Genomic DNA, 16,679 nt, shown 5'->3' with positions numbered 1-16,679 from the left:
CACATGGTGAATGATGCCGGAAGCACCTTTTGAGGATGGATGAGTGGATTTTGTTAGCACCTGGGACAATCAGCAGCCTCCCCGATGGCGCAGTGGTAGCATCATCACTAGGGCTTGGAAGTTGAAGACCTATAAATTGCCAAAAAAAGACCTAAAAATATCAAAAAAAGGACCTAAAAACGGAAAAAAGGATGTATAAATGTGATCCAAATTAATTAATAACTTCAGTTTTAATTACATATTTAATGAATAAAAAAATACAAAATTCTTGTGGTATGGAACACACAGTGCGAAAAAAAAACTATATGAATGAAATGCATCTTCTTTCAGTCCAAAAATGTTTTTCTCTCGTTTCAGGGATGGTTCAGTATATTTATTTATTTATTTTATTTTATTTTTTTTACTACAGAAAGGATGTTTAAGAGGTGATGAACTGATGATGATTCGAATTGAGAATGGGCATAAAAACGTAGTCGAAAGAAGGTGAAGTTGCAAAAAAAAGCCGTTAAACCTTTAAAAAAAGGCTAAAAAAGTATCAATAAGCCAAAAAAATGCCGAAAAAGGCAAAAAAGGACAAATAAAACCCACCTTTTTCTGGCCTACAATGACCCAAAATGAACATATATTATGTTGGGCCTCGTCTTTGGACACTAGGATAAAATAGGATTTTTCCTCAACTTCCGAGCCCTAGTCATCATCTTGTAATCAAGGGGTTCCAGGTTAGATACCCGGTAGAGGATCCCACTTTAAACTGTAGGTCCTGTCCTAATTCTCAGCATTTCAGAGGTGCACACTTTAAGTGGATATTCCTTGTTCACTGGAGTCAGGTCATGAGGCACCCTTGCACTACTTTCTGACCTGCCTTATTACTGTCGGGGACCAAACCACAATGAAGAGGGGAGGGTGCACATGTAATCTCTAAACTATTACACGTGCTCTTTCCTGGAGAGTCAGCTTTTACAATCTCCTTCAGGAGCTTCAGTGAAAATGCTTGTTACCACAACATGAGCAGTGCGATCAGTTGAAACTTGTTCAGATAAATACCGTCACTTCTGGAGTGTCTGTGGTTCACTTCATTACACCTAGGGTGACCATACGTTCCATTTTGACCAGGACAGTCCCGTTTCAAAGACTTGTCCTGGTCATCCCATCGATATTATTAAACAATACTATTTGTCTCGTTTTATAAAATTCTAGGAGTTAGCTTAAAAAGCAAATCTAAATTTGAGAGACATTTCATGCTAAAAGATGTTGATGGAATTTTTAAACTAGCATCATGGCCGTCGAGAATGTTCAAGCAGACAGTTGTATTGTTTTGTGTTTTTTCCGTTATTTGTAGAGCAATGAATAAGCATTGTCAAGAAGCGTACATGTAGTTTCAATAAGGACCTGCAACAAGAATTTAAATTCCTGCATCTTGACACAAACTCAAAAGACAAGTCACGTTGTGTGTCAGATATGTGGGGAGTTTTATGAACAGTTATGAAGAATAAAGTTGTTCTCAACAAGATAGGTTCTTCTGGTAAATACTTCTGCCATTCCTCAACTTCAGCGCAGGACTAACATGAAAGGTAGATCAGAAGGGACATGAAAGGCTATGTAAGTCATACAGAGATTATAATAATTAATACCTTCTTACAATGGGAGATCATATTTCACTTAATGTTTATGATGTATCATTTACGTGACCCATTCTTTAATAAGCAATAATAATAATAACATTAATTTTATAATTAGGCCTAACTGAATTTTCACGGGGGGGTAAACTAAAGGTCACCCTAAAGCGACTTACTACTACTCAAGCGTGTATGCATATCATGATGAAATTTCCAGCACAGCTTATCACCCACCTGTCTAGTAAGTGCCTAACATCACACGCATGCCATCGAAGACAAATTCATTTGAGCCTTCGGTGGTCTTAACAATATGTTGGTGTCCTCCCTGGAGGCCTAGTAACATCATTGCTTTGCAATCAAGGGGTCCTGGCTTTGATACCCGGTCGAGGCACATTGTGGTTCGGATCCCACTTTAAACTGTAGGCCAGTCTTGCTTAGCCTTCTGTGCATAAGATGGACTTAAACTCTTAAACTCAAATCAAACCAAACCAATATGTTGGTAACAGTCATTTCAAATGCACAAACCCAATACTTACTTTGTGTGCAGAACTGATTATATTAATTGTTTTATTAGATAAAACAGGAATCTTCTCAAGCACTGAAGCAACCCAAGTGGATGGTTGCAATGTACACCAAAATTAATAGAACAATTAATAGTCAGTTTTATAAATAAAGTACTAAGTGCTTGTTTAATTCCAGTGTGAATTTAGTTAGAATTTTGAAGCATCACCATTGATTGTTTTTGGTGGGAATCAGTAAGAGTATTATCACTGGTATCGGTATTTGTTCAAAATGGCATTGGCTCTGCCCTAATTTTATAATTTATATCTATTGTTTACAAATTGAAATTGCTGAAACATTTGATTCTCTGTGTTGGTGTAAACAGAAATTGCTAATAATGGTACCAGCGCTGTACAAAGTTGTTTCAGTAGATTCGTCATGGTTCAGACGTGCTTAAATACTTAATCATATTTTGGAGAAATGAATGTTCTCCCATTAAACTTTCTCTGTTCTATTTACAATGTAACATTTTCTTTCTTTCAGATGTATATGCGAGAGGATAGGTATGACATAAGACTGAGAGGCAAGGTATGAGTGAGTCTGATGATACGGATGTTTTGCTTCTCATTCCACCAGACTTCTTTGCAGTACAATCAACTGATTCAGAAGATTCGGATCTTTCGTTTCGAGAATCATATAGCGAAGGTGTTCTGGAGCTGCTAGATTGTGAGCGAAAAGTGATTGATAACCTCATAACTCATGTGAACTCCTTGGAAGACAGATTACATATAGTAGAAAACAGGAGCCACGACAGTGTCTTTACTGATTTGAAACATAGTAGCCTGCTTGATCAATCTTTAAGCTTGTTAGCTAGCAGCTGTTCAGGGAATGTTGTGTTAGTTAACGATAACACCAGTCAGAATCTCCTTTCTTGTCCAATGAAGTCAAGTATTGTAACAGTTCCATATACTTTCAGTAAAAGTACTGAAAATTTGCATTCTTCACATTATAGTCAGTCGGTAATTGGAGCTACTAGTACTCCACAGAAGAAACCACGTTCGGTTCCCGTAACGCCAAGCAACAAAGAGTATTTGAGGAGATCAGCTACTTTACCTGGAATACCATTCGCAAAGGATACTTCTGTGGTCACTTACAGCCCAGGAGGAGTTCGAAGTGCAATAACAGTGCTTCCCGTCAGACAGGATGAAATAGCAAGGAAATGCACTGAAACTGTATCAAGAGAGTGTGAAAAAAAGTCTGCGATGAGTGAGGAAAGCAGGGATAGCATTAATTTATCAGAGGGAATTGCCGCAATGGATAGATACGCTGAACGATCTCGAAACCAACATGCTCCACCTAAGCATGTAAGATCAGATGATCATTACACGAGAGGGATCTCGTACAGATGTGGAGATGATTTGTCATCTGTTCCTGATTTGAACTTTGGGTTGAGATCCTTCTCAGCATTGCCAGTCAATGAGGAAGTGATTAGACCTAAAGCAGTGTTGCCCCTTGGAGAGATGAGTAACAATAGTAACTATAAGCACTTCGACCTGCTGGAAGTGGAGGCTCTTTTGCTAGAAATGCAGAAAACGCAGTGTGATATTGAAAACAGCATGCATCAGTACTCTAAGGAAATTGATTTTAATTCACCAGAGAGTACAGCAAAAGGTGATTTGAACATTGATTCTAAGAGAATGTATGGGGAAGGGGATAACATTGGAAGTATACCTGATTATCAGTTTGGCATACGACAGTTCTTAAGTGATCCACAAGTAACACACAAGCCAGGTGCTTGTGGTGATGGGAAGCAGCCAGCCAACGAAGAGGTTTGTGTAGAGAAAAAGATATCTGTTCTCGGGCATGAACAAAGTGTTCAAACTGAGGGTCAACAGACAAATAGTACATGCAGCCCTGCCAGAAGTGAACAGCATCATAAAAACTCATCGTACCGGAGGAAGCTGCAATTTGAGAATGATCCACATTCGTACTCTGATCATGACATGAAATCATCCGTCGATAGCGAAAGAATGCAGCATCTTAGTCTTGAAAACTTTTCATCCCAACCACCAATCTACCCATCATCTACTTCCCAAAGGTTTCCAGTTGTGGAACATGGTTTGCCAAAACCCAAAGATACTGCAGTGTTGGTATCTGGTTCCTTTCAAGGGAATCCAAATCCAAGAGAGATGGAAATATCTTTGCAGAATCAGATCAAAAGGATACAAGAAGCTGCCAATGGCAACCCTAGTGACAAGTTACAGAATAGGCAACAGCACATGGATGTGCTGAATCAAGAACCATCGTCCTCATTGGAGGGAAGAAAGGATGCATCAGCAGAAACTCCATCTAAAAAGAAAGTTGATTTTTATATTGAGGAAGAGTACTTGAACACACACAATCCTCAAGTTCAGAATCTCAGAGGAGGGGGTTATGAAAGTAAGTGATATTTTGAATTTTATATACAGGGTAATAACAAAAGCAATTGACTGCTTTTGGAACATAATAACTCTGAAATTTATTATCACTCTGTGAAGAAAAGCATATCAAGTTAAAGAACAACTCTTTCAGAATTTTGTGAACATAGAATGTATGGTGTACATCTGTGCTCCATATAATGTAGGCTGCCTTTGCAAAGCTGCCAGAAGCAGCTGTGAAGCTTCTCATTCAGTTATTTATGCCAGTAGTACGAATAGATGATGATGTGACCTGAAAAGCCTTTTTGACCAACAGTTCTGTATTCTGACAATTGCAGCCCACAGAATGCCTTCTCTAGAATTGTCTTCCACTGACTGGTGGTGAGAACTATGGAACACCACCACTACCAGATACAAAACAAACTTCAACATTACATACTTTTCTTTGGGGCTGGTTAATAAATACCAGAGTTATAATGTGTTTTAAAAATGCTTAGTTATAAATAATTATCCTATATACAATGTAAGCAAACATTTTTTTTGTTCACTACTGGGATTTAAGGAAAACATATATGTCTGTGGTCTGGAAAGAAAATAAGTTGCAAATTTATAATGGGAAATTGATTCTTATTTTAATGCTACAACACAAATGGCACAAAAAGACCTCCCTGATGGTATAGTGATAAATGCCATCACCTTGTATTTAAGGGGCCCCAGGTTTGACACACAGTGGAGGTGCATAGTAGTTCGGATCCCACTTTAAACTGTAGGTCCACTCCTAATTAACCTATCGGTGCACAGAGTCAACTTAAGCAAATGACACAAAAAATTATCCAGCATCAACATAAAATATTTTTACACATGTATACAGATAATTCACAAGCTTTTATGCCAATTAGTTCAGGTATAATTTATTCACACATATACATGAATAAGTTACCAGACATCCTTTTTCTGATGGACATGTCGAACATTTTCGTAAATGTTCTACGTATGGAGCACTTACAATTTGCATGAAGAAAATATATCTCTCAGTTGGAGAAACAGGAAAATAAAGTAAAATTTTCTTCTTGGAGAAGTATGCTTCAAGTGCATACATAGTAGTGCTACTGATTATAAGTTTGAGATTTTTGCACTCAAGATATCATTTGTAAGAATTAGGGATGGGCCAATATGAAATTTTGGCTGATAGCAATAAAGTTCCAATACAATTTACCAATAACCAATATACTTCCGATCCGATATAGAATTCCAAATGATCCTTGGGAAACGTGAATGGATCATTGGCCTCTTTAATAAATGCATGTTTTGAGGTGACTGCAGTGCAAAAGAAGTTGCATATTTAGATATTTACTTTTTTAAAAAGTAGGGCATGGAAATTATCCATAAAAATTGTGAAAAAATGGCATAATTTTGCACTAAATTATAAGATGTTTTTATTGATATATCGGATTGGTAGAATAATCGGTAATTTTACTTGTAAACCGATACACCGATATGCCTATATCGGCCGATACTGATAGAGTACCAATTAATCTGTCCCATCCCTACTTCGACTTAAAGTAAAGTCCTACATTTTGGGATACTGAGCTCTGCTTCTTTATTATAGTGATGTGGTAACACTAGCCAGAAAACACCTGGCAGAATGAATGCTAATGTTTGTTTTCCAAGACTCATGTTAATTCCTTTAATGAGCTTTCAGACTTAAGCGACAAGTGACATGCAGCATTTGGAATCAAATCTTGAATGCAACCTTCAATACTAAGAACAACACAAGCTTCATTTGTCACTGAGACCTGGCCTTTTTTCCTCAATTGATGCATCATGTTACCTTGGTCTGTTGGTCATGCATATACAGGGAATGTTTTTTTTGCGGACTGAAGAGGATCCATATCGCGTGAAGCTTGTCACTTTGGTCTGAGGGCTCCCTTACAACAGAAAGAGAGATTATTCTTCTGTCAATTAGTTCATTATTGTGAAAACAGTTCATAATTTTCACAAATTGGTTTGTGGATGATAGTCTTTGCTTTCATTGTTTGATATGATGTAGCAAAATATTGTCACCATCAGGGAAGCACTTCACTTGATGACGTTGCTATCTAAAAATGGTAGTGGATATTTTTATGTGGTTAAAAAATAAGTGCCATATTATATTATGTGTACAAACTTAAAGTTTGTCTAAATTATTTCTTCTAAATTATTGTATAGATTGTAGAAGAAAGAATATTTTACGTTGTGATCTTTGCTCGTATTTCTAACTTCATGTTTTCCTTTTCACATTATCCAAGGAGATAGTAAATCAAAGTCAGATGTTAGACCTTCTTCTTCTTCATCGGGGAATGTATTGTCAGCTTCGTCCAGGTATGAATACATAATACACTTTTATTTTAAAAATTTGTAATATGTTGAATGAGTATAAAATAGATTAGAGTTTAATGTTGGTATTATGGAAGGGTTGGCCTTCTAGATAGAACAAAAACAAATTGAATGGAATATTTTCTTCAGATGTGAATGTCCCAATATCCTCTGTTGGAATTTGGTCTTAGAATCAGAGAAACTGGTCCTAGTGCAGTTTAGGCTCACTGAGGGGGTGGGGATATTGTGTCAGAGGCCACCCTCATTTGGACTCCATTTTCCTATGTATAATTGTAGTAACCTTTAGCAGATGGAGCCTGGCACACCTGAAAAGCTTCTGCAGACAGAACCTTTTCAAACTTGCCACGAAGTACTGCCTAAGAAACATCTTACCACAAGAGGTAAAGAAAAACTTGTGGAATCGCTAGTTTTGTCGCAAATAGACTACTGCGACTTGACGTATGTCAACGATGAACTAGCAAAATGTCTACAGCGAATAGAAAATGCGTGTGTGCGTTTTATTTATAACATCAAACATTTTGACCACCTTACCCTAGCTTTCAAAGACCTAGGCTGGTTCGACCTTTCAACACGCTGTCGCTTCCACACTCTTACAGCACTCTACAAAATAGTGCATTCAAGAGAACCCCCTACCTACTTTCACGATTTCAACCCCTAAGCACAGCACACACCTTTGCTACCCGTTCATGAAACAACTCCCTGCTCACCATCCCCTCCCACAAGACAGCGTTTTACGGAAATTCCTTCACTGTCACTGCCACCAGAGAGTGGAACAACCTCCCTAATGACATAAGAAACTCTTTTTGTCTCGACAATTTCAAATCAAAATTAAGAAAGCATCTTCTGGAGGCAACTTACTGAAAACAAGGAAAGAAAATAAAATGAAACCTTTCTTGATATAAATTTGTAGGACAAGCATCGACCAACTTTCTGTATTTTAAGTATTTTTGTTGTGTGTGTGTTCATGCTGTACTTGCATTTTTTACGTTTCTTACAGCATATATGTGTATTTTTGTGTTTTTTCTTCTTTCTTTTTTGTTTTTTTTCTCCTTTTGTGTTTTTTTATTTTCTCTGGTATTTTGATGTTTTATATTTCGCAAACTGTTAGATATTTCAACTAAATTTGTAAAATGTGAAGTTGAGATAGTTAAGTGTAAGAAAAGGCTTGTGCCTTAACTTTGCCATCCCAAAGAAGAAGTAAATAAATAAATAAATAAATACAGAAAGAATCGTAGCTCCCGAATTAATTGTTATTGAGAGAATAAATCAGTTTTGTTTTCTTTCTTAAGGCGAGAGCTTTTAGCAGAGGTAATATTTATACATTGTACCTCCCAATAATAATTGTTACAGGAAGGAGAAGAAAAATATTTTTTTAAAAAAATTGTGGCACCTCTGCTCCCCCCCCCCCCTGGCTCTTTGTGCTGTGTTAAAAACTTTCTGCCTGCACCATATTTAAATTTCATCTTGATCGGATTACCCATATTTTATGAATAGATTTCCAATGAGAGCGGTCGTTTGCACTTTTTTTGTTCTCATGACGATAAAAATAGAAAGCTCACTCGAAAAAAAAAAATGTTACCATAGATTGACGCAGAATTGAATGAGCTAAATTTTGAAGTAATTTGTTTTTATGTAGGTCTACTGGTTAATTTTCAATTGGAGTCCAAACCCGAGTCTTCATAATTTTTAATCCAATAGTAATATTGGCGATATCCATAACATACTCATTATTCTCTCTCATCTACTAAATATACTTTTTTATGTGTGTATCTGTCCTTTGCTTATAAACCAAAACGTAGCTGGCTACAAATGACGGTAATGCTGGGTTGAGAATTTGACATATGAGTTTAATAATATTATGCGTAAATGGTCAGTGTTTCCATGACCTGAAAAAAATCAGGAAGCCAGGGAAATCGACCTGTGACTAAACATGTCATTTAAAATTCAAGAACTGTTAAATATGATTGTTGAATTTTTGTAATGAATTTGGATTTTGCACATATTTGTGAACCCTAACTTAGGTGTTTGTATGTCGAAAGAAATAACTAAGAAAAAGATGTTTCTTGCAACTGAAGCCATTGCTTTCCTATTTCCATTATGAAAAATATCCAGTAAAAGCTTTAAAGTTTTTAAGGTTGTAATCAAATAATCATGAAGATACATGGAAAATACTGTTAAAAATTACATACAAACTACTGTATACTTCTTGGTTTTCATTATTTACAAATTATTTTCTTTTCAGTGCACACTTGGGGTTGAACAGTCTTCCAAGCTTAACTGATCTGTGGGGAAGTGAGACAAAGCTCAATGATTCACATGTGCAAGATGAAGTTCTAAAACTCAGGCAGAAATTGGAGGAAGAGAGGTATAGAAGACAGGTATGTTGTTGTGGAATCCTTCATAGTCATCATAACAAATATATTATTTTAATTAAGCTTAAGAAATATCACCTTGGTGCAAACAACCTGCCTAGTGGCTTTTCATAGGATTATCTATGGTCAGGATGTTGAGTCTCATCATCACTTTTGTTTTTGGATTCTAAGACTGGAGTCTGCTTTCACAGGGAAAAGCGGAATCTCAATTGTGACATGAGGCTCGAACTGGACCCAGCCTGGCTAACAATGGTCAACCGACAGCATGGAAGCAGCAGACGCAGCTCTTGATTGGTCTGCCATCTACACCGGGAACCTCCCACTCAAAATAAACAGGCTTGATGCTCAGCACTGCACTTCTATCCTGAAAATGAGAATGATGTTAGCTCTCGGAAGCTTGGAAACTTTTCCACAACTAACCTGGTTGTTATCCCAAGAGAATCTGTTCAACAGCTCCCCAATTTCCGTCACGATACTGAGTCAACACCAAAATGATTATGCTTAGAGTTTATTTAAAATAGAGTTTGCAAGCAAATAGTTTCTTAGTGATGTATGATATACATATCCAATTTCTGTTGAGTATCAAGAAAATCGAAGTAAGGTTTAGCATACAATGCATGTCAGAATTGTTGGCAAAGTATTTCAGAAAGTTTTAAAATCATTAACTGGTTCAAAAGTTAGTGCAAATATGATGCTCAATCAGGAATCTAAGGTGCTGAGCTACCAACTATGTCTGTTGCAACAAATGAAAAAAATGGATGAGTTTACCTGTTGAATAGCAAGTTGCATATTTGCAAGTTACGTGCAAACATTTTTTGTTTACTATGTACAGTCAAGAATAAAAAAGATTTCCATGTACAAAATTGTAAAAGAAGATGAGCATGTTATTGTAGGATTAATGAACAAAATATGTGTTAGTGTGAGTGACTCTGCCTGAATTTGTAATTCCAAGATTCATGAATAGAGGAAAGTAATTTTTTCTTATAGCTAGTTACAGTGGTATTTTGCTGATGACTGTACAATCAGTAAAAGAGGTACCATTGTAATGGAATCATTAAAACACCCCATAAAATTCTTAAAATTGATGTGTCAGACAAGCCACATAATGGTAAAAACCAAGAGGCTGTGCATGGTTCAGTTGTTTTACAGGATAGAATGTTACTTACAGGAATTTCAGCATGTTTTTCAATGATAATAATTTTCTACTGACTGTGCATTTAATTGTCATCTCTAGTCTTAATATTCATGTACTATAAAATTACCAAGGTAGTTTCCCAGTTAAATCATTGTGTTTGACATTCACAAAAGAATGCACAACTTTTTTAAAATGCATTTATCTCATGCTATACATTTCATACCGAAACTAGCGAAAGGTATATGTATGTATCTTATTACTAATGCCTTTATTTCTTCCTTTTTATTTTATTTTATTTTATTTATACATACTCCCCATAACAGAGCTATTGCTCCACTTACAACGGGGGCTTACAAGTAAATAAACTATGGTACATAATATCCATATACATAAACATATATTAACATATACATAAACATAAATATTAACATATACAAACACATAAACCAATTGCATATACACAAATAATTAAATGATATTAATGCCTATTTTCAGTTTGTGTTATATTATATTGTATTATAAAATTATATTTAGCATTGATAAAATAACTTGAAATATAGAATTACAATTTTTTAAACAAAATACTAATTAAGAATAAAATTGTTTAATGACAGATAAATATTTCTTGTAGGACATAGCAAAATCAATATTAACATTATTTTGTATTAGTACATTATGAGCTTTACATATTTGAACCATTACTGAATTCTGATGTACAATATTTTTAGAATTAACGAAAGAAAATGGCAAATAAGAACGAAGCGTTCTAGGTTTAATTGTGAATCCTATCAACTGAAGACAATCTTGAGCATCAATTAAGTTATTTATAAATTTATAAAGTAAAATATGTTTGGCTAGTTCTCTTCTTGATTGTAATGAAGAGAACCCAAATTCAGATAAAATAGTATTATAGGATATTCTTTCTAAATATGAAGATCTTTTAAATTTTTTGTAATATAAATATCTTACGAACTTATTCTGAACATTTTCAATTAAATCACGGTAGCATTGAAAATAAGGATCCCAGATGACACTAACATACTCTAACTTACTTCTTAATACCGAATTGTATATTGAAGCAATAGCTTGAATATTATTAATTTCTCTGGTAGTTCTAAATATAAAGCCTAAAATTCTAAATGCATCCGATACTAATGTTTGTACGTGCTCTCTGTAAGTAAGCCTTGAGTCGAGTAAAAGTCCCAAATCCTTTATAAGTTTAACTCTATTTAAAACTATTCCATTCATAGTATAGTTATGAGTATAAGATAAGTTATGTCTGCTAAACGTAATAGTTCTGCATTTACTTATATTAAAATCTAACTTATTGGTGACACTCCACTGAAAGCAGTTGTTTATATCTTTCTGTAATTGCGCTAAATCACTTATATTTGTAATGGATTTAAATATTTTTAGGTCATCAGCATAAAGCAGATAATTAGAATTTTTTATAACAGAGGATAAATCATTAATAAATATTATAAAAAGTAAGGGACCCAAGTTTGAGCCTTGCGGAACACCAGATGTAACATAATATAAAGGGGATGATTCAAAATTGTAGGTGACATAAAATTTCCTATTTTTTAAATACGATGCTATTAATTTTAACAGTGGAAACGAAAAACCGAAATTTGCTAACTTATATATTAATATATCATGATCTAACTTATCAAAAGCTTTAGCAAAATCTGTATAAATAGTATCAACAGAGTAACCATTGTTAAATGAGTCTGCCAAAAATTGGGTAAATGAGATAAGATTAGTTAAGGTTGATCTTTTGGATATAAAACCATGCTGATGGTGAGTTATATACGGTTTAACATGATAACAAATTCTATTATATAAAATGTGTTCAAAAATTTTTGCTGGTGTTGAAATTAAAGATATAGGCCTATAATTGATGATTTCATTGGCGTTACCAGATTTTGGTATAGGAGTTACTTTACTTATTTTCCACCTATCGGGGAAAATTTGGGTGGTTATAATCAAATTAAATATGGTGCATAGAGGAAACAATAAGCAATCAGTACATCCTTTAAATATGTAAACTGGTATACTATCTGGACCACTAGCTTTCTTCGATTTCAGTTTTCTAATAGAAGTTTCACATTCAGATTCAGTAATACTATCTAATACTAATGGTTGATTTACTATCATAGGTACTTCACTAGGAATTGAGTAAGTTGGAATAGAATCATTAAAAACGCTCTTAAAGAATTGCGCAAAACCATTAGCTATATCTTTGTTATTGTCAAGTAATACTCCATTATAGGTTAAACTACACTGATTATTAGTTGATTTCTTTTTAACCTATAGCACTGTGAGCGGTTAATTCAGCATCTACAGTATAGATTGCTGGAGGAACAAGAGAAGGTGGCAGTAGCTATGCGTGTGGATCAGCGGAAGGACATGGCAATTGCACAACTTCACGAAGCATGGAATAATCTTGCTGCTCGCTGGAGAGATCATGAAATACAGCAAAGGGAATTAATAAGAAAGTTTCATCTGGATCAGCAGAAAGTTGAAAATGAAGTTACCACGTACAGAGAAGTAAGCATAAACACCATATACAGGGTGTTTCACTCGCTCTCGGACTCGTATTTTCACTTATAAAAATCAAACTATTGGTCATAATGTAATGAAATTTGCTAAGGACATACCTTGGTGCACGAAGCATGGTGATGTCATTAGAGATAGTGCCACAGTCTCTCTAGTTCTTGCAGGGGCCTCCCCGATGGCGCAGTGGTAGCGTCGTTGCCTTGGAATGAAGGGGTCCCGGGTTCGATACCCGGTGGAGGCACAAGTGATTTGGATCCCACTTTAAACTGTAGGTCCAGTCCCAATTAGCCTTACTGTGCATAAAGTGGACTTAAAACACCAAATCAACTCAACTCAACTATCTAGTTCTTGCATCAGCATGCGCGTGCAGCTAAGCAAATCTACAGTTAAATGCCAATTGTTCAGACGTGTGCTTTTAGTCTGAGTTCTTGGCCATGCTGTTGTGACGCACATGAGAGTGGTTCATATTTGTTCGGTTGAAAGTTTGTACTTACAATCAGTGGTTCATGATTACAAAGCAGTAACAAACAGTAACAAAGCAGTAGCTAGCAAGTGAGAGACCCTGTACTACAACAAACCATAACTGGTGATATTTCAGAAGCTTCTTATTTGTATCCTCACATTTGTAATTTTTTGTAGGATGTACTGTCTATGTTTTTCTCCTGTAAAGACAGGGTTCAGTTTCAACCAGTATTAATTTTACATGAAAATGCAATTGAAACCTGAAATAGATCCATAATTGTAAATTAGTTCTTGAAGTTTCTTATACATAGCAGGTTTTGCCTACTGCTAGAAAGATCACACACTATGTTGAATTTTTCCCATAGCTGCGTATTACAGAAGAGGCTACAGGCATGGCCACATTGCTCTCTTGATCCTCACACCTCTTGATTTTTACATGTAGGATTGTGTCAAGCAAATCATTTATAGTATGTGGTGTGTTTCGGATGAAATCTGACTGTGTACATTCAGACTATTAACTTTCCACTCCTTCTCCATTCTTCACTTATACCACATTTAAATCTGCTTGTACACCTGGCTAAATAGAGGACAGGTTCATTTACATGCATTTGTACAGTAGTTTAATCACAGACGATTCCATTTAGTAGGGATGGGACAGATTAATCGGTACTTATTGGTATTGGCCGGCATAGGCATATTGGTTTATCAGTAAAATTACCAATAATTTCACTGATCCAATATATCTATAAATATAATGTAATACTATGCCATTTTGTTACAATTTTAATGGACATAAACAAACATTTCTCCATTCCGTACTTTTTTTTAAGTAAATGTCTAAATATGCAGCTTCTTTTGCATTGCAAACGCTTAGTTCATGTGGTAACATGCAGTTTTGAAGGAGGCCAATGAACCATTTGTATTTTTATATCGAAACGTTAGAATATCGGATATAAAGTAAATTTTATATCGGTGCTTTATCAGTATTGGCCAAAATTTCATATCGTCCCATCCCTACCATTTAGAAATACATGCCATTGAATAACACAGCATATCAGTAATAAATATGTAATGCACTGCTGACATTATACAAATATTGTTTTTGCATCTAATCAGACTGTGAGGGGAAGGGGTAATGTAGCAAGGCATGTGCACCTTAGGTTGAAAATTTATCTGGATTGTTTATATGAATGCATCATTGCCAGAACTGCTGTTGTATGTGTTCTTCTCATTCTTGTAGATAATAAGGGCCTCCCCGATGGTGCAGTGGTAGCGTCGTCGCCTTGTAATCAAGGGGCCCCGGGTTTGATACCTGGTGGAGGCACATCGTGGTTTGGATCCCATTTTAAACTGTAGGTCCAGTCCCAATTAGCCTTTCTGTGCGTAAAGTGAACTTAAAACAACAATTTCATCAATCAGTCTTGTAGATAATATATCCAAATTTGGAGACAATTGGCAAATTGTTATCACTAAAATATTCTATATTTATTTGTTATCTGATTACTAGAGGGATGCAAATTTTGTTTTTGACGAAAACACGAAATATGAAATAACATCCTGTAATGTTCATTTTTCATTTTTCTGAAAGGTGTGAGGTGCATTTTCCTACTCTGTCTTGTCACGAAACTAATGCGAAATGAACTGAAAAATGCGAAATATACTCTTAAACACGAAATTTACTGTTTATATAGAGACGCGACACTTTCTGAAGTCTGAAGTATCCTGTGAGTTATGCAATTCACGGAACATTGATTAATTGTGCTGTAAATATTTGAGAAGCGAAAATGAACACCTCTACACAGGAATAGACTTAATACTCTGATAACTACATAAATGTGCTATTAGAAGGGATAAGTTTATTTTGTGTAATAAGTGCTGTTTTTAAATCAAATTTAGGATTATATTCACAATTTTAAAACCAAAATGTCATTTTATATATCACTTTTGATGTGATTATTAACGCTATAACACTGAAATTTTATTTCATTTACCACTTTTGAACCTGAAATAGACTGTTTTTGTACCGAAATTTTGCTTTTTTTATTTACCAAAAATATGTGCCTCTACTGATTACATCCAGTACCAGGATATGTATTTTTAACACAGTTGCACACCACACTGTTTTACTATATCATCAACCTTAAACAATTGTTATTTTATGCTTGTTTCCCTTTCTTACCTGCCTCTTCCTACCAATCATTTCCTTTTCTTCCAGTTCCTGTTAGACCCTGGTGTAGTCTTCTTACCTTACAAATACCTAACATTAAAGTACTGGATTAAAGATGATAAAACAAAGCAAGTGAAGTCTGTGCCATCTGGATGTCATTGCCAATGGAACAGCAATGGGAGGAACATATTTCTTGAACTAGCAGAGTTTTTCTTGGTACTTGAAGCTTCTTGTTTTTCATCATAGTAGCACAGTGAAATCTTGATTTTCCATTCGTGGATTTTTCATTTTCCCCTCATTTATAGCATGTTGCTGATCATATCACCTCAAGTGACTGAAATTGTGAGTGTTTGGGATTTTACATCTATACCCCCCCCCCTCCCACATGTTGTCATGTGCAGGAGGTTATTTTACCTTTGCACATGAAAGTTGTAAAATCAAGGTTTCACTCTATTCATATTTGCAGGGTAGCTACCTACCGGGAATTATGCATGAATTTTTCTCTGTAGACATGAAAAATTGCATTCGTTAGTATCCTTTGCAGAACAATCTATCTAACCGACTGAAAATTATTGCAAACTAAGATATCTTGAAGTTCATTAGGTACATTTGAGTTTGAAATTCTTATACAATTAACATTTTTTTTGTAACTTAGTTCATCCCGTTACGTATGTGACTCGTGTTTGAAGATGTATTTCAAATCTGAGTATGTGAAATGGCAAATGTAAACTCTGCATCTTAAATTATATATTTTAAATATATGTGTTTGTGACCTTGAATTTTTGGAAAGTTCACCTTGAAAACCGGGAATTATACTTGAATTTTATCATGGTCCTAGAGTAGCCACCCTGATTTGATAAATTGTATTCTCACTATAACTTATTGAAAAGTTAAGAAAATTGTGTCAATCATGATTTGAACTCAGGTTTTCACCTTTCAGTTACTGAACCAATCTCGAACATTCCCACAATTTCCAAACTTTAAAAGATTTTAACCTTTTGGCGCCCAAGGTGATTTTCACATGTAAGCCTCTCGGTACCGAGCCGATTTTGAGCAAAATGCAGAGTTTCAATT

The 16,679-nt window shown here is 35.2% G+C and overlaps 1 protein-coding gene across 2 annotated transcripts in view; it reads left to right on the top strand.

Moving 5' to 3' along the window:
* The window catches only part of LOC145981978 (uncharacterized), a 69,508-nt gene that overhangs the window by 13,823 nt on the left and 39,006 nt on the right, over nt 1–16,679 (top strand). The window contains exons 3-7 of one of the 2 annotated variants that reach the window (XM_083115492.1): nt 2,661–4,556; nt 6,823–6,895; nt 9,153–9,288; nt 12,734–12,967; nt 15,654–15,821. In XM_083115492.1, the coding sequence (XP_082971618.1) occupies nt 2,708–4,556; nt 6,823–6,895; nt 9,153–9,288; nt 12,734–12,967; nt 15,654–15,821 (2,460 nt within the window). In that variant the 5' untranslated portion in view covers nt 2,661–2,707. The remainder of the gene's footprint in view (nt 1–2,660; nt 4,557–6,822; nt 6,896–9,152; nt 9,289–12,733; nt 12,968–15,653; nt 15,822–16,679) is intronic. The other variant, XM_083115493.1, reaches the window with a different exon arrangement.

This window comes from Lepisma saccharinum, chromosome 30 (assembly GCF_977018435.1).
Source record: "Lepisma saccharinum chromosome 30, izLepSacc3.1, whole genome shotgun sequence".
NCBI classification, from domain to species: Eukaryota; Metazoa; Arthropoda; class Insecta; order Zygentoma; family Lepismatidae; genus Lepisma; species Lepisma saccharinum.
The sequence above is the reverse complement of the archived record's forward strand: the minus strand, read 5'-3'. Positions and strand labels throughout refer to the sequence as shown.